Source organism: Bolinopsis microptera, chromosome 1 (genome assembly GCF_026151205.1).
Source record: "Bolinopsis microptera isolate Bmic1 chromosome 1, MBARI_Bmic_1.0, whole genome shotgun sequence".
In the NCBI taxonomy this organism is placed as follows: Eukaryota; Metazoa; Ctenophora; class Tentaculata; order Lobata; family Bolinopsidae; genus Bolinopsis; species Bolinopsis microptera.
Window position 1 is genome coordinate 7,864,301 of NC_087072.1, and position 26,500 is coordinate 7,890,800.

Here is a 26,500-nt window from a genome sequence, read left to right on the forward strand (position 1 = left end):
GGTTGTATTGATAACTTTTGTAACTTTACGCCTTACTCGAAACATTCCAAAGGACAATGTAATTGTGGTGCAAGGTCGTGAAATCACGCAGTTCAGCCTTCAACTTCATTGTATAGATTCACACATAGCACCAAAAGCATTTACCCACAACTTCAACCCATTTCATTACCGGTCCTTCCCAACTTCAACAGTGGCAGACTGTGTAAGTATTCATTCCTAGAATATCACAACTTCTAAATCAGCCCTGTATAGAAGTTTATATAGCACATCGGTCACATTTTTCATTGCCAGATTCATCTTTTCATGATACGCCATTCACGCATAGTTGTTCACTTTAAGACTTTGCCTTCACACTCAATTTAAAGTAACAAATAGCATAGTGTGGAAATTTGCAACATAACGGTATCCTTTACAACTATGCTAAGTATTCCCTCTGAGCACATTGAGCTGCCATCAGCTGAAAATAACATTCTGAGAGGTCTGAAGCATAGTGGCTACCCAGTGCCAGCCCGGTCCTGACTTGTCATTGGAATTGATAATCACACCAGTGACCAGTCGACTGTGTGTGCGAGTCACTTGATTTTAATTTTCTCTGTTGCGATCTCGGTCCAGTCTCCCTGGATCAGGACTCAGACTGTTGAATTTAGGATGGGACATACCATAGGATCGACACGGTACTGGCCTTAAACTCCGCTTGATCTAATTAATGTTAGTCTGTCAGACTTCTGGGTGGCTGGCGGTCCTTAAATAGATAATAATTTCATCATGATTATAAAATAATTAAGGTACCCTAACACTGGTTTATCTTACATTTTGTTGTGTAAGGAGCAATTGGATACTTCATCCCACGTCCCATTGAATTAACGGGCTGTTTTCCGAATCCCCTGCCGTCAAAACGAGGGGTGGTGGGGTTCAATTTGTCAATACCCCCTGGTTCTGAGACAGTAGGATAGGGATATATGCGACTAAAGTGAGATTTAATGGGTTAAACAATGTCAGTTCACATCTCGTGTAACTATTTTATCTCGTAGTCCCGTCAATAGCGGATATTAACTGCCCTTACGTTACGGAAACAGCTCTGTGCTGTTATCAGCCGACTTGTTATAGTCACCCAGAAATAGTAGCTGCTAAAGCGTATTGTGCAGTGACCACTGACCAGTCATCACCTGGCATTGTATTCCATCAGCTGTAGCAATGATATAATTTTACTTCATTCCACCTTATATCACAGAAGTTTTGGCAGCATAAGTCACAAATTTCGCAATACCATTTCACAATACTAAAATGTAGTGTTAACCATTTCCTCATTTCAGGGCGATGGTACCGGGACCTGGTGATTACGCGGGATACAAGCAGCCGGGACAGGGGATGCCGGCTGTTTCAGTGGTGACGACGGTTTGGGGGAGCGTCCAGGCCCAGCCTGTCATAACCCAGACTCAGGGTACAGCTGTGTACCCCACTGCTAACCAGTACATGCAACCTGGCATGAAGAGGAGACCTCCTGGCCCTGGTTTCTATCCAGGTTAGTTTTACAGTCCTTGAATTGTTACTCTGGTTTTACTTTTCATTTTGCTTCAATATCGTACGTGTTCAATTTATCAGTCAGTTGAGATCTCTTAGTATTAAGTTTTATGATCTGGGACACAGGTATCTCTAACTGTTAATGGTGTAATCGTATTTTGTTCTGCCATATTCGTACAATCATATATATAATGTAATGACTGTTCGATCGTGATATTCTTTATGTTGTCCCTCTTTGTTGCAAAAACCTTTGTAGCACATTACTGATATTATATTCTCAGAGGATCGAACCATATTTGCGAGAAATATTGTAGTGCCAGTGGCCATATAGTTCTCAAAATGGCATTATTGTGATTGCGTAAATTGTAAATGCTTTTACGTCAAATAGAGCTGAATTTAAAAGCCTAATAGTCGTGCCTACAACACCACTACACATGATATAATATACAGTATTTCTCATGATAGTAAATGCTTAAATGCTTGCCACGTGTGTGTCAAAATATCCAGAGATAACCAACCTCTCCATTATCAGTTGCCAATCTATATACTTGAGTTAAATGTTGCAAATAACCCGTACACGCGTCATGTAAGAGCTCACTAGAGCTTCAAATTATATACTGAAGGGCAAGACGCCAATACTACAGATTTCGCTGTAATGTCGACTCACAGCGGCCTGTCCAGATGTAATGCACACACTTAAAACGAACACGTTATGGGAAACATAATGTATTGTTAAATGTTAATATGTACATAATAATATAATATTATATTGCTTATATATTTTATATTTATGAAATTTACGGTCGACAACAGCCTAGCAGTACACCCACTCCGCTCAAGAGCTGTTTAGCATACGATATATTATGATAAGGAGGACACTAATAATAATAATATGTACTCCTCAGAGTTCTGTGATTTGCTTGCCTTCAACATATGCTGTAAACGCAAAACAAGCATGACAATCTACCGAAAATTCACAATCCAGCCATCTCATGATACGCGCCAGCATAGCCAGCACAGGCTTGTTCGTGTGCAGCATCGAGCAACTCGAGTGTGTTACATATCATAGACACAAGTATCTCAGCTTGTATGAATACAGCCTCTGCAGAGGTGGTCCAGACTTTCGAGTTTGCAGGTTTAAATTTGGAGATCTCGTCTTCTTAGTGGTTGGTACAAGTTGTACACACAAGAAATGATTTATGTCAAGTTACTTCACTCGCTCTCTCTTTTCTAGTTCTGGCTTCATGTAATACTCCCAGCATTCCTGTAAATGTCCTGACTAGTGGTCCGCTCTCATCGCTCAGGGTGCTCTCTCTCTCTCTCTCTCTCTCTCTCTCTCTCTCTCTCTCTCTCTCTCTCTCTCTCTCTCTTTCTCTCTCTATATATATATATATATATCTATCTCTCTATCTCTCTCTCTCTCTCTCTCTCCAGCTCTCTCTCTCTCTCGCTCTCTTACTCCAACTCCACAACTGGTTACAAATACTAATCTCTTATAACTTGTATGCCATTTTGTATGCTGTGTAAATGAAAAGTGCAGCCTCAAAAGTGCTCTAATCCACTGCGAGAAACGTCGACCACTGAGGTACCTCCAACTGGGTCACGTGATCCACAACAGCCAATGACCGCCGAGAAGTGACGTGACAAGAACCAAATTCTCTAATCTACACATACTTCCAATAAAGTGGCAGTTTGCACCGCCCCTACCTTTAGTCGACTGTCCAACACATGTGTACAGACTACACTTTCAGATTTGTGGGAGCGTGCTTCTAGAACACCTCACAGTGTACCGCCACCCCCAATTACAGCACCAGGGGGGTGCAGGGTGTCTATAAGTGTGCTTCTCTCGCCACCACGCCGGCTCATGAACAAGCATTTAATTAAACGTTGATACATTTATCGGGTACCCAGTTGCAGGCTCTTGTCATTGAGGTGATGGAGTATAGACCATCAGTATTATTGTGGAAATGTTCCAGATCGATTTGATTAATTTACACGCGGGTCGCTTGGTGTAACATTACAGTCAGCGACTACACACCAATTGGCATGCTACGCCTAGATTTGCTCGGCTTTTGTATGCAAAATATGGGAAATTCGTCCTTTTCAGGCTCAACAAAGTTTTTATTGAATATATGATTTGCTTCACATCGAGATTTAAACTTCATACACTTAAAATCAAATTTTCTTAACCGCATACCGGGCAGTAAAATCCGGAAATGTCAGCTGATAATGAAGCAGGAGGCCGCTGAGTAGTGGGCGGCATATTATTCACTGACAAATACATTGTGAATTGAACACGTTTAAGGTTGAGTTCAAACCTTGATTGGAAGTCAATTTGTAATTTGAATTTATGCGAACAAGTAAAATTAACGGTTAATATCAAGCTATCGTTTCCTCAGACAGGGACACTGGATTTTCAATATATTCTCATTTCACGATCCGTGGTACCAGGCACCATTACAATATCCTGGGTTTTTAGCGGCAATCAAACGAAATTTTGTATATACCATTCCAAAGAATATGTTATGTGCAGGATAAAATTATAAAAATCAAGCAATATTCTGTCAAGGTTCTGACTGTTTGACCCGCTCTCAGCTCACTAACCCCGGTATATATAATGTTGCTTTATGTATGTAATATGCTATATAATTAAATATTTACCTTCATAAAACTGACAGGATGTTTTAGCAAGTTTGATGTGAAAGCTTTTAAACACTTACCATTTTGACAAATGGCTAAATATCCTCCGCACTGTACTTTATTACGGATGTGCATACTTTAGAAGGATATTGTATATATAATGCTTTAAGGATATTATATTATACTTAAAGAATGTTATTATATACTTTAAGGGATATAATAATATATGATTGTAATAAACTCCTAATATTATCGAATTTACCAATGCTCAAGGAGAGCAGTTTGTCATGAGCCACCAAATGATTAACGACTTTCATGAACACGGTCACAGGAACTAGGGACTTGCTTAACTCGTGGATATGATATTTTGTAACATTTTATCTAGAGCTAACCCACCAAGAGTATTAAAAGAGGGATGTATGTTACAGAACGGGGTAGAGAATTATTTTCCCGGGATCTACATAATATTGCAGTAGTATATCCCGTGAATTATAACGGCGGGACCTAAGAAGAAGCTCTGAAATCTGGATAATACTAGCTTTACATCCCCATGCTCTGGACACTAGAGTGATCAAAAAAGTACTGTTTTCATTGGGTAGAAAAGTATGTGGTTCATCCGGCTTTCAGCGGCTACTCACTGCACCACCTCTTTGATGATTAATTAATCGACTGAAACCCTTACATGTCGTCAATGTAAATATTGGACAACTCCAGATTTCTGTGGACCATTTTTGAATCTCATGGTGATTGGTGATTGGTGAGATGTCAATGACTTGCAGTATATAGTATTAATACCAGTCATCACTCTACATATCACAAGGTGTAGTACTGTAGTACAGTATAGATCTTTACAATGGTTAACAATAATGAGAGCACATCACTGTATTAGTATATATACTCTATATTATAACAACAGTCAATGGTTGTAGTTCTATAGTCGTGAGGAATGCATTACAACAAGCCCTCATCTGTATATAGTAAGTAGCTGGACTTAATTTCACTTTAACTCTCTCCCTCTCTTTCCCGATTATCCATTGTTATGCCGCCTTCCCATTGGTGCTTCACGGCTCTTAATCCCCACGCTGATTGGCTGAGCCCTGTCATGTGACTAGAATACTGCTTCCTGGTTGGACGGTTTCCCCGCTGCTTTGTGTCGATAGGATCGTGTGCCTAGCAGACAAGGAGGGGCCTCTCTCCAGCTGATTTTCCTGCACAGTTAAATTTATCTGCTCGCTGATTGGTGGAACGGACCCACGTGTCTTGTCAGCTCAATCCCCACTGGTCAAGAGACCTTCAGATTTTCCTCCCTGTGTTCAGTTTAATTCCTGCTAAAAGTCCGCTATAATATTTTAACCAAGTGTCAATGTGAGCAATAATATCATAATACGCACTTCCTCGTCCACTTGTTCGTGTGGTGGTGGGGAGGCTGTGCACGGTTCGTTAGAGGGGAAATGACACTTTGTGTATTGAAACTCCGCCAAACTCTCTCCGCTCAATTGATCGCTGATAATGAATTATCACGTAAAGCGGATGGATGACCGTGTATACCGTATGATTCATGGCAAACTTTAACCTCTTAATTTATGGCATATTATGAGTGCCCTTGAAGTGTTAAAACTTACTGCAAGACCCAAGTCTGGGATCATGATTAATGATCGGAAAGTAACCATTTTTGTTTCAATGAAAAGCAACCACAATCTCAAGGCATAGCCTAGGCCTAGGTCATGGGTAACCTTAACTTTAAAAATTTAACAGGCTAGATAATTATAAAAATGGCTACATCTTTAACTACATAATATTTATAACTTATTTACCATGGAGGTGATGTGTATTCAGCGTGTTTATATAGTATATATTATAATACAAACAGTTCATTTTATGTAAACACAAGACCACTAAAAACATGGAACTGAGAAGTTTGTTTGTTTATTTCATTTACGACAGATCTCATGTACATTCGTTACTTCTCGTGTTAATAAAAGTGAAGAAATATACTGTCGTTTTGTACTCCTACAGATATAAAGGATTGGAAGATAGTTCTTAAAATCTACAGTTAGATTTAGTCTTATATTCTCATTACAAGCTATTTCGTATTATAAAATGCATTTCCTTGGCCTTGGTCAGCTCGAAAGGATTACACTATGTCGTTGGGCTGTAACAAGCTCGCATAGTAAAAGGTAAATGAGAAGGAGAGAGAGAGTTAAAGAGAGAGAGAGAGTTAGAGAGAGAGAGAGAGAGAGAGAGAGAGAGAGAGAGAGAGAGAGAGAGAGAGAGAGAGAGAGAGAGAGAGAGAGAGAGAGAGAGAGAGAGAGAGAGAGAGAGAGAGAGAGAGAGAGAGAGAGAGAGAGAGAGAGAGAGAGAGAGAGAGAGAGAGAGAGAGAGAGAGAGAGAGAGAGAGAGAGAGAGAGAGAGAGAGAGAGAGAGAGAGAGAGAGAGAGAGAGAGAGAGAGAGAGAGAGAGAGAGAGAGAGAGAGAGAGAGAGAGAGAGAGAGAGAGAGAGAGAGAGAGAGAGAGAGAGAGAGAGTGGACATCAGTTAATTGCACCAAGACAATAACACAGAGGCTACAGTATTACGTCTCATGACTACTACTTCTGATCCAAGTGTTCAGCATCGTCATCATCATAATATTATGTCTTGTTACATGTAACTAGGGATATTATATATATGAGTCTAATCAAATTGAGCTTGAGTCTCGGACCAACAGAACTGTTGAATATAAACCACGGTTAACCATGGTGAGGAACAGGTGGACAATTGTCATGCAGTCGTATACTTATTGAGGGTTTGGAGGCTGTTTTTAATCTCATTGAAAATTATAGGCCATTTAGCAACTAATCTGGTGGATTCGTGTAATGTTATAGAGTCTCATGATTTGATAGTTCTTTCATTCAAATTTCTAATTGTTTCTGAATAGACTCAGTGAAGACAGATTCCAATGGAAATAAATAGCTGAATAACGTATCGACATTTAGCAACTATATAAATCCTAATTTAGCAACTATATAAATCGATGATAAATGATCAAACAAGATGATTTTGGAACAGATTGATAGTGCAAAGAAACACTTAAATTTATTGTATCAGTTAAGTCTCCGTCAGAGTAATTCTATTTCAAGAAGTATAATTGTAGTATCTAATATGGCATTCATTTCATTCTTCCAATAGTTTACCAAGTATTTTGATGACCCCATAGGTTTTGACATGTGTCTATATAAAAAGATAAAAACAAGGTTCATATAAAGCAATTGTTAATGTATTCAGACTTTATAGCTTAATAAGGTAATAGTGGGCCTCGCCAGTAATAATAGTACTTACACACGTTGTCGACGGAAATAGAAGTTCTCAGTATTAATTATTACTTTTACTAAAAAATGTAGATTTGACTAGAAGTCATATTTTATGAATAAAAATACGACTGCAATATTATAATTATAGTTTGATCTATGACAAGAAATTCGGTTCGGGTTTCTTCTGTTTTTGCTGATTCGGTTCGACAAAAAGTTTACCAAATTTCTTCTTCCTTGCAGCCAAGGTTTCAGTATTAGTTTCGAAACCTGGGCTGCCGTGAAGAGGAACGATAACTTCCAAGAAAAACGCTATCGCCTGGTTACGGTTCGGCAGAAATGCCCGATTCGGCAGAAGTTCCCGATTCGGCTGTATCCTAATTTGCATTTTACGCTGGAAACACGTACAGTGTAAACGGTTGTTACTTTGGTCAACAGATAAATATAATTAAGTGAGAGCTTCAGATCACACAGCCAACATTACCTGCCAAACCAGCTCTGATACCATGTCAATTTGCTACAAATGAGCGGACGAGTAGTAAACAGCCAATCAGCAAGCAGAGTAGAAGGGGAGAGCCAATAGGGGAGCCCCGTGTCACGACTTAGTTTTACTATAGGAAATAGGTCAAACACCTTTTGTTTTGGTGGGGGTTTGCGATATTAATGATATTATGTATACGTACTTCTGTAGGAACCCTAGCTTACTATTCACTTGTTACAGGGCATGTTATTTATAATAAAGCAGTTTTATGCACACTGCAGAAACTAAGAAATATAATTGTTTGGTCAACATTTTTTGATCTTTATTTAATGTACTTTCATTGAAAAGAGGAATTGTGGTTTGAGACATTATTCATCGCTATACACATTACATTTATGTATTTATCCCTTCATTGAAAAATTATTTTATTCATAACAAATTTTCCATAGAGAAGGAATTTTTAATCTTAATTCCGATGTAATAATTAATCGTATTACACGATACAGACCAGTTTCTAAAATCAATCAACCTTGTCAGGAATGATTTTAATTTATCAAGAATCTAGTTTTGACTTATAATAATGGGGGGAATTCCCCTCATTATTGTGTCAACATTTCTGCGGATAGCCAAATTGCCAATAATCTATATATCTAATTGTGACAGTAATTTCAACTTACTCGGCAGAAAATTAAGTACATGGGTAGAACAAACCTTGACCTGGAAACCTTTTTGCCTGAACAAGAGCAATTATAACTGCACATCCACATATTTTGTGAACAAACTGATCTGCACAAAATTGTATGTTGTCTGCACACTAAACTTTTCTCAAGGCATGATTCAGCAAATGATAACCAGGAATGAATACGATATGCTTTCGTAAACAAAGAAAGCTATCGCGATCAATTCATCTGAAATATTCCGAATTTGTCAACAAAATTCAGTTGATTTAGGGTTTTAATTTCTAAGAAAAGGCTGTTGTGGACAATGCAATAGTTTTAAAATTCCTCGCACTATCGCCTCATTTCAAACGATCCCGGTTGCCTCCCCCGTACTGAGATCAAATACTTTCCTAAATTAATGAAAAATCACATAAAATTTATCCACCTAAACCTCGAGTACCCCGCACACTAAAAACAAAATAGTTAATTATAGCACTCACAATATTATAAATAACATACTCTAGCGCTCTACAGCAGCTCACTTGTAAGTTTTTGTCATAGTACATACCTGATATATTAGCGAAGCAGCGGAGAGCGTCCAGTGTCCGTGCTTTGCTGGGCTGCTGTACTACTAGAATTTAATACTATTAGTTAATGACAGATGATCGGCCGCAGTTAGCTGTAGTAGTCGTACTGTGTATTTGTACATTAGCCAATTTATACTCCTGGTATTATACTGGATCAGCTCTGATTTCCTGGACGAATTATTCGACGTATAAAACTTATAGAACATTTGAACTGTAAAAGATACATGATGATGATCTGATTGATTGCATCTAATCTCACACACACACACACACACACACGTCACACACACACACACACACACACACATGCTCTCGTGTACAATGGGTTTTCTTTTGAAATCGGAGTTAATTTGATGAGATTTCAGAAAGAGGGCATATATATAAAATTTGGGGGCACAACCAGCAATTGGTCGGCACTACGCGTGATCCAGGGGAGAGCAGCTCTCTTCAGTATTCGTGGTTTAACAGCACAAGCGCTGTTTTCTAATATTTTGGAAACTAAAATCAGCTGTATTCTGTATTATATAAGTCACGACGTTTTAACCGGTTTCACCTCTTTGACGTGGGTACTGGTGTGGATACCAGTTACACCACCCCTTTGAAACTGGTTTTTCAGCGTGTCAGCGTTATATCTGACTCAAGAAATGTATATAATAATACTTATAATGGTGCCCCAAATTAGTTATCTAGTATATTATTATTGAGCTGCTTTACGCGGGCACGGAGAACTGATTACGGTTGAGCTTGTTCATAAATCACAGTAAACGATGTAACTAATAGATGGATATTAGAGATTAAATACTATAGCTAATAATACAATAATAAGAATTTTGCAAGAATGATCAACTAACAGGCTTGAAGATGTTGCAATAATATCGCTCCAGGACAAAAGCCCACTTATTGTTTTGTTTCAACACATTATTCAATGGGGAAACCGCCCTTTACCTTTAGTGACTGTAAATGTAAACCGCCCTTTAGCTTTAGTGACTGTAAATGTGCAACATAACTAATATCATAATTTTACGATAATTAATTAATAAGTGAATGTCGATTATTTCGACCAAAAAGATATCCGTGACGTCGAAATTTTGTTATAGGCAAATTCACTGTCAAGATTTCATAGATTTTGTCCACGGCGATTGAAAGTTAAATAGTGTTCATGTGAGTTGATGTTGGGTTTCTGAAACTCTGACGTCTATCGCTTGGATTCCTTCCCTTCCAAAGATCATTCTTGAATAATTACTAGATTATTCTTGAATTACTAAATAATTATATATCATATTATAATAAAACATAATAATCTCGCATTATTATAATTGATTATAATCGCAGGCGGTCAACAAGTCGGAGGATACCCACAACAGGGACCAAGGGAGATGTTCATAATGCAGCAGCAGGGACAGCAGGTATGCGTAAGTTACTACTCTATCCCCACTTGTTATTGTGATTGGTAGCACTATGCGCGTTACTTATATTGTACAAAATATAGTAATTTGTTTGAGCATAAGTCTTTGTTACGAAGTGAAGTAGATTACTTGCTGCCACCGAGCTAGTCAATAAGGTCTAATACTCGCCGTATCGTGAACTCGTTATTAGCAACAGTAGGTTCGCCACATGCTGATCACATAAATCTGATACTAGATAGCGTCATGATAATTGAGAACTCTTTCTCTTCTTCCAGCCTAGCCAGCTTCACAAAACAGGAGCATCAGCTCGGCTGTATAAACTGCAAAGGAGTTTTAACTAAATACACTAATTATAGTGTCTCGCTAAACGTTTGACCACATGGCAGCAGCGCTCTCCCAGCCCCTAAACACACTGCAAGTTAACGTCTAGGCTTAACCTGCACTACGTAAATCACTCTATAGAGACATACAGTACAACTCCTCTAAGATGCTCAATTAATGTGAGCTTCGTTGGTGTAACAATGAATAACTAGTTACTGATCAGATCCTCTCTCTTTTACATGTTCGCAGAGGCCATAAACACGATCCAGTTACAGATATGATACGCTCTCTCTCTTTCTCTCTCTCTCATCTAGAATTCAGATCTAGCACTCATTATAATGACAGTGATTTAGAGTAAAATAACTGGCCTAGACAAGAGCAGGTGCTGGTTTATATATATTTTAAAGGGAGAACATTTTTTGTTGCAATTACTACATGAGGTGTGTCTCTCTCTCTGCCTCTCTCTCTCTCTCTCTCTCTCTGCAACGAGTATTGTTATTCAAGTTGTTGCTGAGGGTGTACTGTTCAAATAATAGAGCTAGAATTATCAGTGTTATCATAATGGGAGCGTTACTGTTTTGAATGTAAGCTTACTCACAAAAGATTTGAATCCTCGTAATGATGTTGTTGGGCGGCAATCCATGGAGTGCTATATATTAATTTTACGGAGAGTATTATATAATATAGTAGACGCCAGACAATGAGTGTTAAAGAAATTGTTCTGGTCTACATAATTTTATGATTGTTATATCAGCTATCCGGTGTGGAGGTTCAACCAGAACTTTCGTACAGACAACTAAATCTTAGTTCTGTGTAAATGGAATAGTCAGCTGCAGTATGTTAAATTGTTACAATTTTCAGATGGGCAATCCAGCAGCAGCAGCGGCGGCAGCTGCAGTTGCAGCGGCTGCAGCGACTGCAACTGCAACGGCTACAGCTACGGCCACAGCAGCCCTCCAAAATGAAGCCCCTCCTCAGCAGCAGGACCAAGGGTACGTAGTTAAAACAGCTGCTCTCATTTTGCATTTTACCATAAATTTAAAATGTAAACAATTCACCTTTCTTCTTAGATCTTCAAATGATGATAAATTAAGTTTGGTAAATAATATTCCACCACCTAACAGGTTCCTTAACAGGCAGCAACAAGGTCAGTTTAACCAAGCCGGCCCTGGAGGGGAGCAGCAAGGAGAGTTTGGACCCCAGGGTGGAGGACAGAACCAGGATGGTTACAATTTCTACCCCAACTCACAACAAGGACCTCCCCAACAAGGCCAGCAGGCCGGACAGTACTCTGGCCCCTTCCCTCATCCACCCTACCCCAACCACACTGTTAACCCCGGACACCCTGGTTACAACCGGGTTCCTACTGACACTGTGAGTAGTTTTGTAGTTTTAATTATATTCGTTCATGTCAAATTCTACCACCCGAGCAGTGGTTGCAAAATGCATTATAAATTGCTCATATTTTGTTTTTAAAACAATTAGAGCCAACCTCTTAATCACTTATGTGCGTCATATAATATTATGTTTCATGTATTTGACACTTAATGCTTGTTTTTAGGTACCACCACCACAGAAAGCTCCGATGGAGTACCCAGGACAATTGAAACAGATCGAGCGACAACACAACCACTTCTACAACCCGTCCGTCCAACAGTACCCGGGCCCTCAGAGCTACATGCCACCTCCTGGACACCCCGGACATCCCGGACACCCTGGCCATCCCGCACATCCTGGACATCCGGGTCATCCTGGACATCCTGTTCACCCTGGACATCCACCTCATCCCGGACACCCTGGACATCCCGGACACATGTACAATAACCCCAACATTAACCACGTGAGTTCACCTTTTCTTCTTCCATGAAAGATTCTGTTGTAGAGCAGACTTGCGAATGGAACTTGTTGTTATACTGCTTTGGTTAATTACCTGAGAGTCTTTCCTGCTCAGCTGTTGGAGGTTACAAGGTTTTGTTACATCCTTGTAGCTTGTGTGATCACATTTTATTTATTTCCGTTCGTTTTATCACTGTTTGTCGAATGTTCGGTTCCCTACCATTATTAAATCACACTGTGCAACCCACCATTGTTACCGTTATCAGTTGTAAAGGTGTCACTTGTGTGCCACATACTTCACATTACTCAAAAACACAATACGTCGGATGGTAATTACTGTCATCAGAACTCTCTCCATTCATTTTCTCGATGTCAACATCGATCCTCAGTCTGACTCTCAATAATAGATAATAGCTGTCATTCAGACATCAGTTACCCCCAAACTGGATACATATTTTGGTTCAAGTCATTGCTGTAGCATTCAAAATATGATACGTTTAAATCGGGTACTCCGTATCTACGTGGGCTGTTTGTAGCAGGATCCAGTATCAGATGTCGTTTGGAGCAGGTTATGATTTGATTTGAATAAATCAGGACAGTCAATGAGTCTGCATTCGCTCTTCACAGAGAGAGCACGTAAAAGAGAGAGAGAGAGAGAGAGAGAGAGAGAGAGAGAGAGAGAGAGAGAGAGAGAGAGAGAGAGAGAGAGAGAGAGAGAGAGAGAGAGAGAGAGAGAGAGAGAGAGAGAGAGAGAGAGAGAGAGAGAGAGAGAGAGAGAGAGAGAGAGAGAGAGAGAGAGAGAGAGAGAGAGAGAGAGAGAGAGAGAGAGAGAGAGAGAAAGAGTGGTCACCGAGGGGGATCTAGAAGATAACCTGCTACTTTTGCCAAGGCACGTGCCTCTAAAAACCGAATGACATAATTATTGGTTGTTATTCGATATTCTAAATTCATTAACCCGAACTCTCTCTCCAAATAAAGTGAGCACTGATAACCGAACTTTGTTTGCGAGTGTTAAAAAGTTTCAACGTCGTCAAAAAGAATGTACGGAACCTTTTGCTTTGGGAGTGTTCGACGTTTATAAATTCCAAGCAGCAATTAAAAGTTTGAAACACGAGAATAACTATACCAACGAGAGATATTTATAAATATCCATGTATTATGAGCGTGTTAAGTCATTAAGTGTAAACATTACCTAATGAACGGTGAGATAGACCTCAAAAGACAGAACTTTAGCCTCAAGTTGGCGTGTAGAGTGATCACGGAGCCCGCTCGTGCTGGGCTGTGTTATCTGAGATGTCCAGTGAGAAAGACTAAAAAAGAGATGACTGATTGGTAAATGATGATCGATCTTAATCTTTGACTTATTAGAAAGAATCTGTGTAGTATGTGGTTTGGAAAGTGATACTTGTTTCAAGTTGATTGTTACGTTATTTGTTGCCACGGTCAAAGACATATTTTATTCTTATCAACAACTTTTTCCATCTCTATTTGGTTCCTAAATACCAACTTCGTGTCGCAGAACCGAGATCACAACCAACATTCCGATTATCAATATATTCTCACGAGAAAAGGAATTTGCGATATCAGTTCCGATGTGTTAATCAATGACAGGGTTGTGAGCAACTGCCGTGTTATAATTGTCATAATTATGACACTTCTCATTGCTTCCTCCTGAGATCCTAGTGCTCATTATGCCAGAAAGAAAGGTTACAAGGGAGACAAGAACACAATAATTCACCTGCAGTCCAGTGCGTGTTGGAAATTTAATATCGGTTCTACACTTGTCAAATTTGATTATACTTACTGTACTAGATGGGCGGGAGAGAGAGAGAGAGAGAGAGAGAGAGAGAGAGAGAGAGAGAGAGAGAGAAAAAGATTGAGGTTTACTTTAAGCTCAGCTGCATTCCAGAGGCGCGGGCTGCCCGGACCAGCAGAGTGTTCTGAGCCGGAACGTGTGGTTCAGGGCTGGTAGAGCGCAACGTGCCGCACGTGGCATTTCTGGAATGTTACGAACTTCAAACGATGTGAACTCCTATCTACTAGGTTCCTGGGTAATTACCGACCAGTTCGCCCTGGATATTATTGAATTTCTGGTTGCATTAATGCCGTATTGTTTTTAAAATGTTACCATACCTGCCAGACCTGAAGGAAAAGTGAGATAAGTCTAGGAAAACCCCTAACTGGTCCCATCCACATGAAGTCGTCTTAAGTCATCCTGTTTTATAGTCGGAGCTTGTCCTGCATCTAAATTAGATCCTTTATTATCGACTATAGTCGACGTGTTGCTGTCCAGGGTACGACTGCTTCCAAACTGGAATCCGTTTATTTTCCGTCCACACTATAACAGAGCAGGCAGTGTTACGATATCACTATCAGTACTAGCCTGAAATTTGGCTATGAGTATGACAAGTAGGTTGTGTGTTGAGAAAGGAGAGAGAGAGAGAGAGAGAGAGAGAGAGAGAGAGAGCTGAGCTTGGAGAGAAGGGTGTGTCTAGTACTCTACTCCGACAGGAGCAGATCATGTTCCGGAGTCATAGGAGTTCCTCTGCTCTCTCTAGTAGAAGTAATGGAATTTGTGTCACTTGTCCTTCCGGGAAACACGTCTTGACGATACATTCCAGGAGTATCAAAGATTAGCTTGACTAAACGGTTTTCTTTTTATCAATTTTTGGTAATAATACGTCCAGATTGTAGTACAAAAGCTTGGCGCACGTGATTTCCCGATTTGGCATAGCGTGAGTTGTGTTAATTAAGTACCGGATAAGAAGCAGCACTTCTCTCCAGATGATGTAATGGGGTGTGGGACGACAGGGAAGGAGGCAGGATACGTATCTCATAATTATTAAATTTTAGGGATTTTATGCAGTATGCGCATAGGCTGAGTATACATAATTATCATATTGTAATGATATTATTATCATCATGAGATATGATTGGCCGAGTGTTAATTCATGATGCAAACTCAAACATTACGCTAACATTGGACGGCTTCATGTGCTACAATATACATATAATAACATTATGTACAGGTTTATGCGCGCTGTACACAGTAATTTCCGCTGCCCTGTACACGAAATAAATACTAAAGTCGGTGATAATTAAACATGTCGTGGTGGGTTGGTGGTTAACATTGTTGAGATTGTGTGTCGCGTGTGTGTGTGTGTGTGTGTTTAGAGTTCCGGTAAATGAATATAATGCGAGCTATGTTTGTTGTGATCCTCTTCCTCCTCCTCAGCTCGTACACTGTTGTACACTCTGCACAAATTATCTCCAGTTAAGTCATTTCCATGTTCCTAATGTATTGAACTTGTCCAATGTTATGCACAAACACGCACTTACCTCCTCCACCACTCCTTCAATTTACACCACATTTACTGTGCGCAATTTACCCAATTTTTATCCCGTCCACTCAGCATTTTTTCATACATTTGGCAAAATAACAATGTGCAATGTTGAAAAGATCACGCAGATCACAGATGGTTTATGTACTACCAGAATATCCTCCAATTTCTCTCTATCCCACAAAAATACGACCAGTTCTCGTATCAATCATGAACTTGCCACTCCATATCATCATCACGGTTCGCTCATTTGTCGTCTTATAAGTAGAAAGACGCGCCCTAACAATCCCCGACGTAAAACAAAACTTTTGTCACTTCTCTCTCTCAAAATGCCTGTCCGGTATTTGCGCGGACCATTATATGTTATGCAGTATACTTATGAGCATTATATGTTTAGTTGCCATAACGATTATGTATAATAAGCGTATGCACATAATATACAAATTCCGGGAGGATGAGGTGGTGAAGCTGTACATGGAACGTGGCTTGCAGATCCTCCTCGAGATGGGAGTATATAGTAATAATAATTTAATTGTTCGAGCTTGTTCTATATAATGGCACACACTCGCACGGACCTATAAAGCACCACGTATAACATTATATATACTTTTGTTGTATATAATATATTATATAAAATATATTGTGTATTTTCTGATTTTTTAGAACAAGAGGACAGATGGCTGAGTTGTGTAAATGAAGTGACCAGAAAGCACATTTTTTGGTACGGATACTCGGCGAGTGATGACTGGTTTTGCCTATTTTTATAGGATATGAAATACTCTAAATAAAGAAGACCTCCTGTAAAATTGAGCTTTATTAGCTTCAATCATTATACGGCACGCGTTAGCCTGCTCCAGGATAAGTCACTGAAATTGAGAGAACAATAATTAGTAATCACCCGAACTAAATTTAACTAAATTTAACTAAACTTTACTCGGCTGACCTGCAGTTTGATCTTGTTGAGAGGATTTACAACTAAATGTCTCTCTGAAACTCTATTCAAACAACGTGCCTCTCTCCCTCCCGCGCTGACATATAAAGATAATAAGCTATACAATAACTTATATAACATAACATAACATACAATGTGGTTTAAATATGTAGGCGAAGTGTCGGATAATGCAATGTTTTACTGTTGCCGATTACTGGGAGGTGCAGCTCTACTACTACTGGTAGTTTGATCAAGAGAGATTTGTACAGTGCCAGCAGGTGTTATGGGTCACGTGGTGCCCCCTCCTCGCCTCTCATTGGTCCGCGCTTCTTTCTCTCTTCTCTGATTGGACAAGGGTGGACAGATAAGTGGGCTTTGTACAGTTATAAAGTGAAATTTAAGAAGCGTGCCTGGTGAGTCGTATATATATTTTACTGTTAGAGGCTCTGGTGGGGGATAACGTTAAATGTTCCATTGTTATGGCTATTATATAATGATATATTTGCTAAAACTTGGAACATGACAAGAGACCAATATAGCGGGACTAGGGACTACGCAGTAAGAAAGTGTCGTTTATTATGTAGACGACAGAGAGAGAGAGGAGGCATTACATAATGGGATGGACAACTTGATATTTCCTTTGTTATAAACATAAGAGTTACCTTATAACTTTATAAAGGGGCTGATTCATTGTGCTTAATTAGCTTGAAAAAGTATAGCGATTATCGTAAAAGAGTTTACTACATAGTACTACTATGCAATGATAATGTTACATACTATTCTTTGGACGCTGTCTTGACTAAGGCTTTAGCTGGCCGTCTCTCTCTATAAAAAGTAACGCAAATGTTTATCGTTTTGCTTTATCATTACAATTATTTTACATGCGCTATAATGCGTGTGACAAGCTAAGCTGCCAGGCCAGCTCACCCCAAAACTAGACGAGAATCACGAGAAACGCGTCTGGAAAAACCTCTCCATAATCCATTGTACCCCTTACCCATCACCGCACTGTCCTAACTCACTCGCTCTCTCTCCGAATAAAACACTTGACTCGAATAAAACACAGCGGACACTGTATATATAATACATTAAATTTAATTGGATATGAACGGCTGCTACATTTTATGTGATACACCAATATATTATATATAATGTTATAATATATACTCCACAAGACACACAAGGTACTACTGTTCTCCCTCTTATCTGGCGGATTGTCAACACCACAGTCAACGGTCAGGGTCGCTCGTTTAACATGCTGAACAGAGCAGCACTGCGCAGGAGACTGTCAACAGGACCTAGCAGAGAGGGAGAGGAGAGGGAGAGAGAGGGAGAGAGGGAGAGTGGATAAAATACGTGTACTCACCCCCACATCTAGCACCTTGTTAACCCACACTTAATGCGCTGCACTGCTATTATACTGCTGCCCCGGACGGCTTCTAACTGGATAAACCTATAAACTGCACGGAAAATCTGGAGGACCCTTATTTGGTGGGAGTGCCAGCAGTGGAAACTTCCGAAAACCTGGATATTGAGCTATGGAGCCTTTAAAACGGTGACCATTGAGTCAAATATTGAGCCTTGTTTCTTTGGAATCGTTTGCGGAGCATTTACTTTTGCCATTTATACCTAAAATCTCAAAAGTGATGACAAAGAAAACGGCGTTAATTGCAGTGATTCCTCCAACTGGTTCTGCTGAATTCCCGAAGCTAATATACCAACGTAAATTGCACCAATTATTCTTGATTTTTAGAACATTTGACTGGATGAATGAAGCTGCCCCGCATTTAAATCACCGTGAGACAAACATGTATAATGTCCTTGTATTTCAGTCTATTTTCTGTCGATGACGTGTCTCGTCGACCTTCTTAGAAGCAACGCTTCTTATCAAGCCTATTACTCATGTTGACAGATTCTTGATTATTCTAGAATGTTAATTTTAATGGAGGATGGCCATGAACCGCTCCGCTAACCTTTCCTATTTCGCAGCCATTTCTCAAACTTGTAATTATAAAATGGTTTCATAGTTCAGGTGTCCCCCCCCCCCCCCCTCCCACCACACTTCCAATTTTCGGGGTAATTTGTAAACCAGTAAAACCAACAAGTTGAATTCTCAGAACCATAAAAACTGTGAGCAATTGATTATTGGCATCTGGAAAACGTTAAGAAAGAAAACGTGTCAAGTGTCAATAGATGACAAACGTTCTCTCTGTGTTAAGTTTAACAATTTAGGCTGGTGACCTAGACATTTTCGATAAGAAACCAATAGAAAAGGGCAATATGCCAAAAAATATGGCTCTTGATTTAATCACGTGTATTATCGCCTTTTGAAAAGTGTTATTGTGTACGGAGTATATATTATGGTCACTTTAGAGTTTGCCTTGTCCAGATGTAAGTACCAAAATAGACCAAATTTAGCTTGGTAAGCTATTTGGAGGTCTAACACCCTTCCTAATTACTTTGATACTTTGATGAGGTTTAGTAAAAAGAGTCAGGGCCATTGTACTCCACATATAGACATTAAACTACATCCCAGTTTAATTTAACAATTTACTGCATGGTGTACTGTATCCTGGGCCGTTCCGATACTTTTACTATCCAATATCTGGCTTACATGATTTATGGCCTGATTTATGACCTAGGAAGAAGATTCCACGGTTCGGCAACTCGTACAGAAAAGGAGTTCTCGTAGAGGGTCTGGTCAGACGAAGGACAGCTTTTCTCAGACTCCAAGACGGTGATGATCATATTATCTTGATTATATCTCACCTAATGGCTAAACCTTTTCAACAAGTATGCAAATGGGCAAGGCAAACTTTAATTGACCAATGACCATAGAGTACTAAATCACTCAGCTGAGCTATTGATCGGCATCCTTTTAATAGATCATTTAGATCTTCTTATCTCGCTTTGCAGAACCACAAAATTGTTTTGCAGGATTCCAAAATTTCGTGGAATCGACTTTCGAGGTAATATTCCAAAAGGAGATTTTGTTCAACTTTAGTACGCAACTTATTTTCGGCCTGAAAATATAAGGTGTGCTGTTGAACCAGATTTCCATTGGCTGAGCCACACTTCATATGCTGAATATTCATCAATCTTATTGGTTACATGCTGAATCCGTGCGTTGAGTATCATATTGTTCGGTTGGAGTGCGAAGTGTAAAGCTTTATAATAATCAGGAGGGACCTGGCACTGTATCCTGTGTACAATGCGCTGCAAATATATATTACATGTATATATAAATATATATTATATATTATATATATATTATGTATCTATACAGAGTAATTTTTGTTACTACAGCCTTTGGAGAAATCTAGACACATTTTGGAGAGTTAAAAGTGAGCATAATAAATTTGTAACAGGCTGCAACTCATGCATCTTTATTGGATTAGACGTGCATTGTGTGTCCATTAACCTTCCAATTGAGCTTTTCTCCTTCCTAAATCAACCTTTGAATAAGCAAAAGTTATATTATAATAGCGTTTATTGTTCGGTTTCATGGTAAGATACCTCCGGTAAGTGGGTATTGATGGAAGCGTGGCATTAACAAAGCTAAACTGCATTCCGCAAAAGCTTATTAAAACAGTACAAAATTATAGCCGTACTGGGTCCAATCTGCCGTAAAAGAAAATATTTGAATATACGTTCGTGTATGACGTCCATTATGTGTGAATATTTGAATATTTTACCCATCTTGTACTACTGATAATACCCGCATTTTCTTCCCTTTGAGAAGTTTGTACTAAAATATTCTCCATTAGACATTAATAATACGAAGTGCAATGGATTTCTCCCTTTGACCGTGTATTAACACCGTTCCTCTCCCGGGTCCGAGTCCTGTGTCACATTTGAAAGATCAGGCACCGAGCGTGGAGCTCTCTCTCACAGGATTGGTCGGTAAAAGGAGAAACGGACTGTTCATTGGCCAGAAAAACCCGGGTGTTTACGTGAACCCATAGAAAAGCAACTCTAAATTGATAAGTACTGTCTCATAACAAATATACCGAGTTCTAGAATTACGCTAATTGTGAGCCGAAATTTAAGCGTGAACAACGACTTCACCTGCGTAATCACTAACCCGACAACTCTGCCGCGGGTAGTTGTGGTTCTAAATGTCTCCCTACGTCAAACCAAATCCAGTGGTCGCCCTGTTACAGATCTGAGCAGATTTACTCGTGCGTCCATGCCAGTAAGTCTTCTCTCTAACACACTTCAACCCTCTGAAAGGGAGGGATAAAGGGAGAGAGAGAGAGGACAGATGGTAGAGATAGAGAGAAACATTTAAAACAAATTTTAGCTCCATGGCTGATCAAGGGCGAGACGTTTATTCGTATAGTAGGTATAATAAAGCTTTGTCTGTCAGGGTAGCACGCGGTTCCCAGAACAATCAACATTTGCTGAACGTGCTCTTGTTAACTATCTCCACACCCTTCATCAGTACACCACTTTAACATTCCGCGTTCCTGTTATTAACATAAGTTCAAACCTTGCCTGGTTACGGTTCATGCTTTTATATTCATATGGAAAAGGTTTATTCATGCAGCGTTAACATAAACTGTAAGTTGTAACTGTAAGTTGTAACTGTAACTGTAACTGTAACTGTAACTGTAACTGTAACTGTAACTGTAACTGTAACTGTAACTGTAACTGTCAACCTAAACTGTTCCCTCCTCAGGAAGGACCGCGACCTGGCTACGTAGGACCACCCCCTCACCAAGGACAGGGAGTGTACCCCGGTATGATGCCGGGGGGCATGCCCCCACAAAACAGTCTAGTATCCCAGCTACCCTCATCTCTGGTTCCTCCCAACCAGCACATGTACCCTCCAGACATTAAACCGGATATTAAACCCATCATCAATCCGGACGGTTAGTTTAACTCCCGCTATCCAGGTTTATAATCTATTATATATATTATATATATATCGGGTATTTCTAGTAGTAGTTTTAACCAAATCAATTATGAGAGTTCCCAATATGATCTTATTGAGTTGTACGGTGTGTGACTACTGACTATCCTCTCATTTAACTTTTGTTATATGCTTATATTTATTATAGTTTATAGAGTACCGGCCTAAACTTGCCGGAGATGTAATTATGAGCTTCAGCAAAAAGTTAATGACAGACCTAATATTCGCGACGTTTAGCGTAACGCGTGCTATTTTTTATGGGTTTAAGAACAAGTATATTAGATTGTTGCTTAATTTGTAGCTTAACTATGTAGTTTTACGAAAGTAGGTGATGTAGCATAGTATCTCTGCCAGGGAAACATAAATAGTGAGCTTGTTCTGCGGAAATAGTGGAGCATAATAACAATAGTTAAGCAACAATCACAATGAATGGAAATACCTATAATTAATAATTTGCCACGTTGCTTAGCAGACTTTTAATCTGGACTAATCTAATGAATACATTGATTCACGATTACTTTGCTGCACGTCTTATTCGATTGATCTAGCGGTCACAGGATTATAAATTCAATCTCAACTTGTGGTTACAATTGTGGGAAATTGTCTCAATCTTTTAAGCAGAAAACAGAATTGCCATTGTGTCACGGGGTTCTAGAAGTGGCTTGCTCCGTTTATTATTTTTCGAGTTTACGTGAAACGATTACACAGAGATCTGTGAATTGTAAACAATTAAAAATTGCCGTCAAAATTTATACACTTAAATTCTGGACACGACAAGAAAAGAAGTGTCTCGTCTCCTTAATCTCTAAAAATAGCTCAGCTGGAATATGTTTTCACTTCTCACGTGATTATTAGTAGTGAATTACGGCACAATATCCGATACATGTAATAATAATAATTCTCTCTCTCTCTCTCTCTCTCTCTCTCTCTCTCTCTCTCTCTCTCTCTCTCTCTCTCTCTCTCTCTCTCTCTCTCTCTCTCTCTCTCTCTCTCTCTCTCTCTTTCTCTCTCTCTCTCTCTCTCTCTCTCTCTCTCTCTCTCTCTCTCTCTCTCTCTCTCTCTCCCTCTCTCCCTCTCCCTCTCTCTAAGTCTGATGACAAGTTGAGCACATACAACTACAAGACATTTTGGTACTTCGAAAACTGGGCTTTAGTAATTTTACGCACTTATGAAGCGTGCCTGAGAACCTTGAGTTGGTAGTATTAATATTATTATGCACTGGGTACGCATGTTTAACTTGTAACTACGTTAAACGGAGTTAACCGTAACGCGAACTTGAAAATAATGTTAATGTAAGTTATACCTATTTTGTAAACAAATTGGTAAATTATTGAGTGTCAGCCCGCTATGTTTATAAATATAAAATAAGTATTAATAGTTGTAATTATGTCTTCAGTTTGAGGATACAGATGGCAAAGTAGCAGTAGTTAAAATAACCTTGCTCGAGTTATAGTCACGTTTAGGTTTTAATTAATGTATTTTTTAAAAGTATGTCGGGCACTCACCCAAACCCATTTAACTGTAAAAAATAAATTTATCCATTATCCAACACACTAACCCTCCCTCCCTTTCTCAGAAGAAGGACCCAGGTTCACCTTCCCCAGAGAGGACCACTGTCTCCTTCCCGCCTTCAAATTGGAACATGATAACCCCAACATGGTCCGAGAGTTCATCCTCAACAAGGACATGTACCAGCAGCTCTTCTCCAAGTATGTACATTTTCTAACTTCTCCAAGTATGCACTTTTTCTAACTTCTCCAACTATGTACATTTTCTAACTTCTCCAAGTATGTACATTTTCTAACTTCTAAAAGTATGTACATTTTCTAACTTCTCCAAGTATACACATTTTCTAACTTCTCCAAGTATGTACATTTTCAAACTTCTCCAAGTATGCACATTTTCAACTTTGTTTTCGTTTCCAGTGCAGCGCCGTGAGTTTTTATCGAATCGCGCGTTTTTTATTAGAAATTTAACTGCCACTTAGTTGGATGTTACCATGATGGCCTAACGCAATTTAAGACAAGAGAACAGCAGCTGTTAAACGTCTACCTGTTGCGAGTTTTATTCACCGAATACACGCTCTCCTGTTCCCACTTAAACACTTAGACTCGATTGAAAATACAGAAATCTCGGGTTGAGGTGTCAACCATCGACGTTTACCCCGGTTTGCCCTATTTAGAGAAATTAAATTCACGTCAGTCCCCGACTGGAGATCTTTAACAGAATTAGTGTTTTCTGGCAGCTCTCGCTATTTCACAATAATACCATATTTTTCGGTGTGGAAATTGGGTCCCCCTCCTCAATTCTCAAAGTATGTCTTTAATTAAATGATAATAAATGAATTTCATTACATTTAGAATATGATAAACGGAGATCATTGTCCAGGATGAATGACAAGGGCCATCTCTTATTATAAAACTATATATTTGTACACCACCCGGATGAAATAATGAAGTTTGAAACTGCACTTCTCATCTGTAGACCATAACGTCATAATATAGCCACTCAAAATTCCTGCCAATTTGGTTGATATATATTATATATAACAAGGAATGACAGCGCATACCAACATTAAACTAGGATTATTCCATTTTAACAGCTGATAATGATCTCGAATTGGGGCACCTTGCTGGGAAATCCTGTAATCAGGGTACAAAAGCCGCATCGGATTGGCGTGTAATGAATTTGTCCTTTGTGCTGAACATTACAAATACCATGCCAATATGGCTGTCTACACTCTCTAATTAAATTCCTAAAGCTCTGATCTTATTATCAAATTCTTATCCGACACATCCAATATATTCATCACGGGCCGAACATTTCAGCTGTGCAAATTATCCTTGTTTTACAAAGTACTAGTTGATCGAACTGTTCTCTCTCCTGGTAGAGATTCTATTAATAGCACTGACGCTTACGTCTGCTTAAAAGAAGCTACAAGTCAGCCCGCCGAGCCGCTGCCACGGAACCACCGTACCGCCTACTTCACTCTTCGTATTATGTAAAGCCACACATAATTAACGAAAATTAGATTGAATTAAGTATGTATAATGTTATAATGTAACATCGCACGGCGGCTGGCTGTGCTGATAGTCGTATACCTGCCTTCTCCTCCGGGGGAAGAGAGAAGATTACTCAAGGAAACAAAAACCGCCGCTCACCAACACTGATAATTGTACTGTTTCTACGTAGCGTAATAACCAGTAAGTGAGGATTACTCTACTGTTACGAGGTGATATTATAATCTGTATTCTGTATTTTAAAATGATGTATATTATGTTATGCTGTTCAGTGCTCACATTATTATTTGTCAAACTTACTGTACATGTTGTAACTGAGCACGTTCCATGGTAAGTTTTTATGTAATAACCCGATATCACGTAGTACGCTTAAGGGGAGATACACCAAAACCGTTTTTGCTCCGAACATCGATTTTATTTTATATTATTTTTAAATAGACAAAAAGAATAAGATTGTACACCTTCAAAAATTTTTAAAAATATTCCCTCATCGAGAAAAAAAATATTTTTTTCTCGATGAGGGAATATTTTTAAAAATTTTTGAAGGTGTACAATCTTATTCTTTTTGTCTATTTAAAAATAATATAAAATAAAATCGATGTTCGGAGCAAAAACGGTTTTGGTGTATCTCCCCTTAACAGCTCACTGATTGCACTTACCCTTCATCATCCATTACATCGGAACTCTCTCCCTTTCTCTCTCCCTCTCTCTCTCCCTCTCTCTCTCTCCCTCTCTGTCTCTCTCTCTCTCTCTCTCTCTCTCTCTCTCTCTCTCTCTCTCTCTCTCTCTCTCTCTCTCTCTCTCTCTCTCTCTCTCTCTCTCTCTCTCTCTCTCTCTCTCTCTCTCTCTCTCTCTCTCTCTCTCTCTCTCTCTCTCTCTCTCTCTCTCTCTCTCTCTCTCTCTCTCTCTCTCTCTCTCTCTCTCTCTCTCTCTCTCTCTCTCTCTCTCTCTCTCTTACGTCATGATCTCTCCTGATGATATCCCAGGCAAGAACTAAGCAGGCTTCGTTAAGAGCCATGTAGCACAGCACGCATCTACGTTCAACTGTTTCGCAATTATTGTAGGAAAGATGTCCCCATTTAATTAATTAATCGTTTAAATTATCAAAGCCAACCTTGTGATGTGACTCTCTTTTTTTCTCTCTCTCTCTCTCTCTCTCTCTCTCTCTCTCACCCACTTTATCGCTCATTGAACTGCTTCGTACTCTATATAATGTGTCAGAGCATTGATAAACCTCTAATAGTGCACTGCGATCTTTTACTTTTAAAACGCACAAAATACATGTTATATAATATATATACTCAATATATATTGAGTAGGGTATTATTAAATCTGCCTGATCTCTATATATATATGATCTATCTCTTGTTCACCTCACCCAATGGGGGCCCTGCACCGCAATAACCGTCCAATCGCCGTGTTTCGCGGGTGCAAACTATCTGTACTGAGGCGGTTCTGCTGTCTAATTAGACTCAGTAGGGTATAATAGTGGAGCAGTGTTGCATCACTGGGGGCCCTCTCCGAGCTATCAACCAATCACCATCTCCCTCCCTCTC

The 26,500-nt window shown here is 39.3% G+C and overlaps 1 protein-coding gene across 4 annotated transcripts in view; it reads left to right on the forward strand.

Moving 5' to 3' along the window:
• Positions 1–26,500, forward strand: part of LOC134817102 (zinc finger MIZ domain-containing protein 1-like) — a 45,630-nt gene that overhangs the window by 8,733 nt on the left and 10,397 nt on the right. Inside the window, exons 6-12 of one of the 4 annotated variants that reach the window (XM_063826211.1) lie at positions 1,314–1,522; positions 10,507–10,586; positions 11,763–11,893; positions 12,026–12,275; positions 12,463–12,741; positions 21,691–21,883; positions 23,501–23,633. In XM_063826211.1, the coding sequence (XP_063682281.1) occupies positions 1,314–1,522; positions 10,507–10,586; positions 11,763–11,893; positions 12,026–12,275; positions 12,463–12,741; positions 21,691–21,883; positions 23,501–23,633 (1,275 nt within the window). The remainder of the gene's footprint in view (positions 1–1,313; positions 1,523–10,506; positions 10,587–11,762; positions 11,894–12,025; positions 12,276–12,462; positions 12,742–21,690; positions 21,884–23,500; positions 23,634–26,500) is intronic. The other 3 variants (XM_063826220.1, XM_063826227.1, XM_063826235.1) reach the window with 3 other exon arrangements.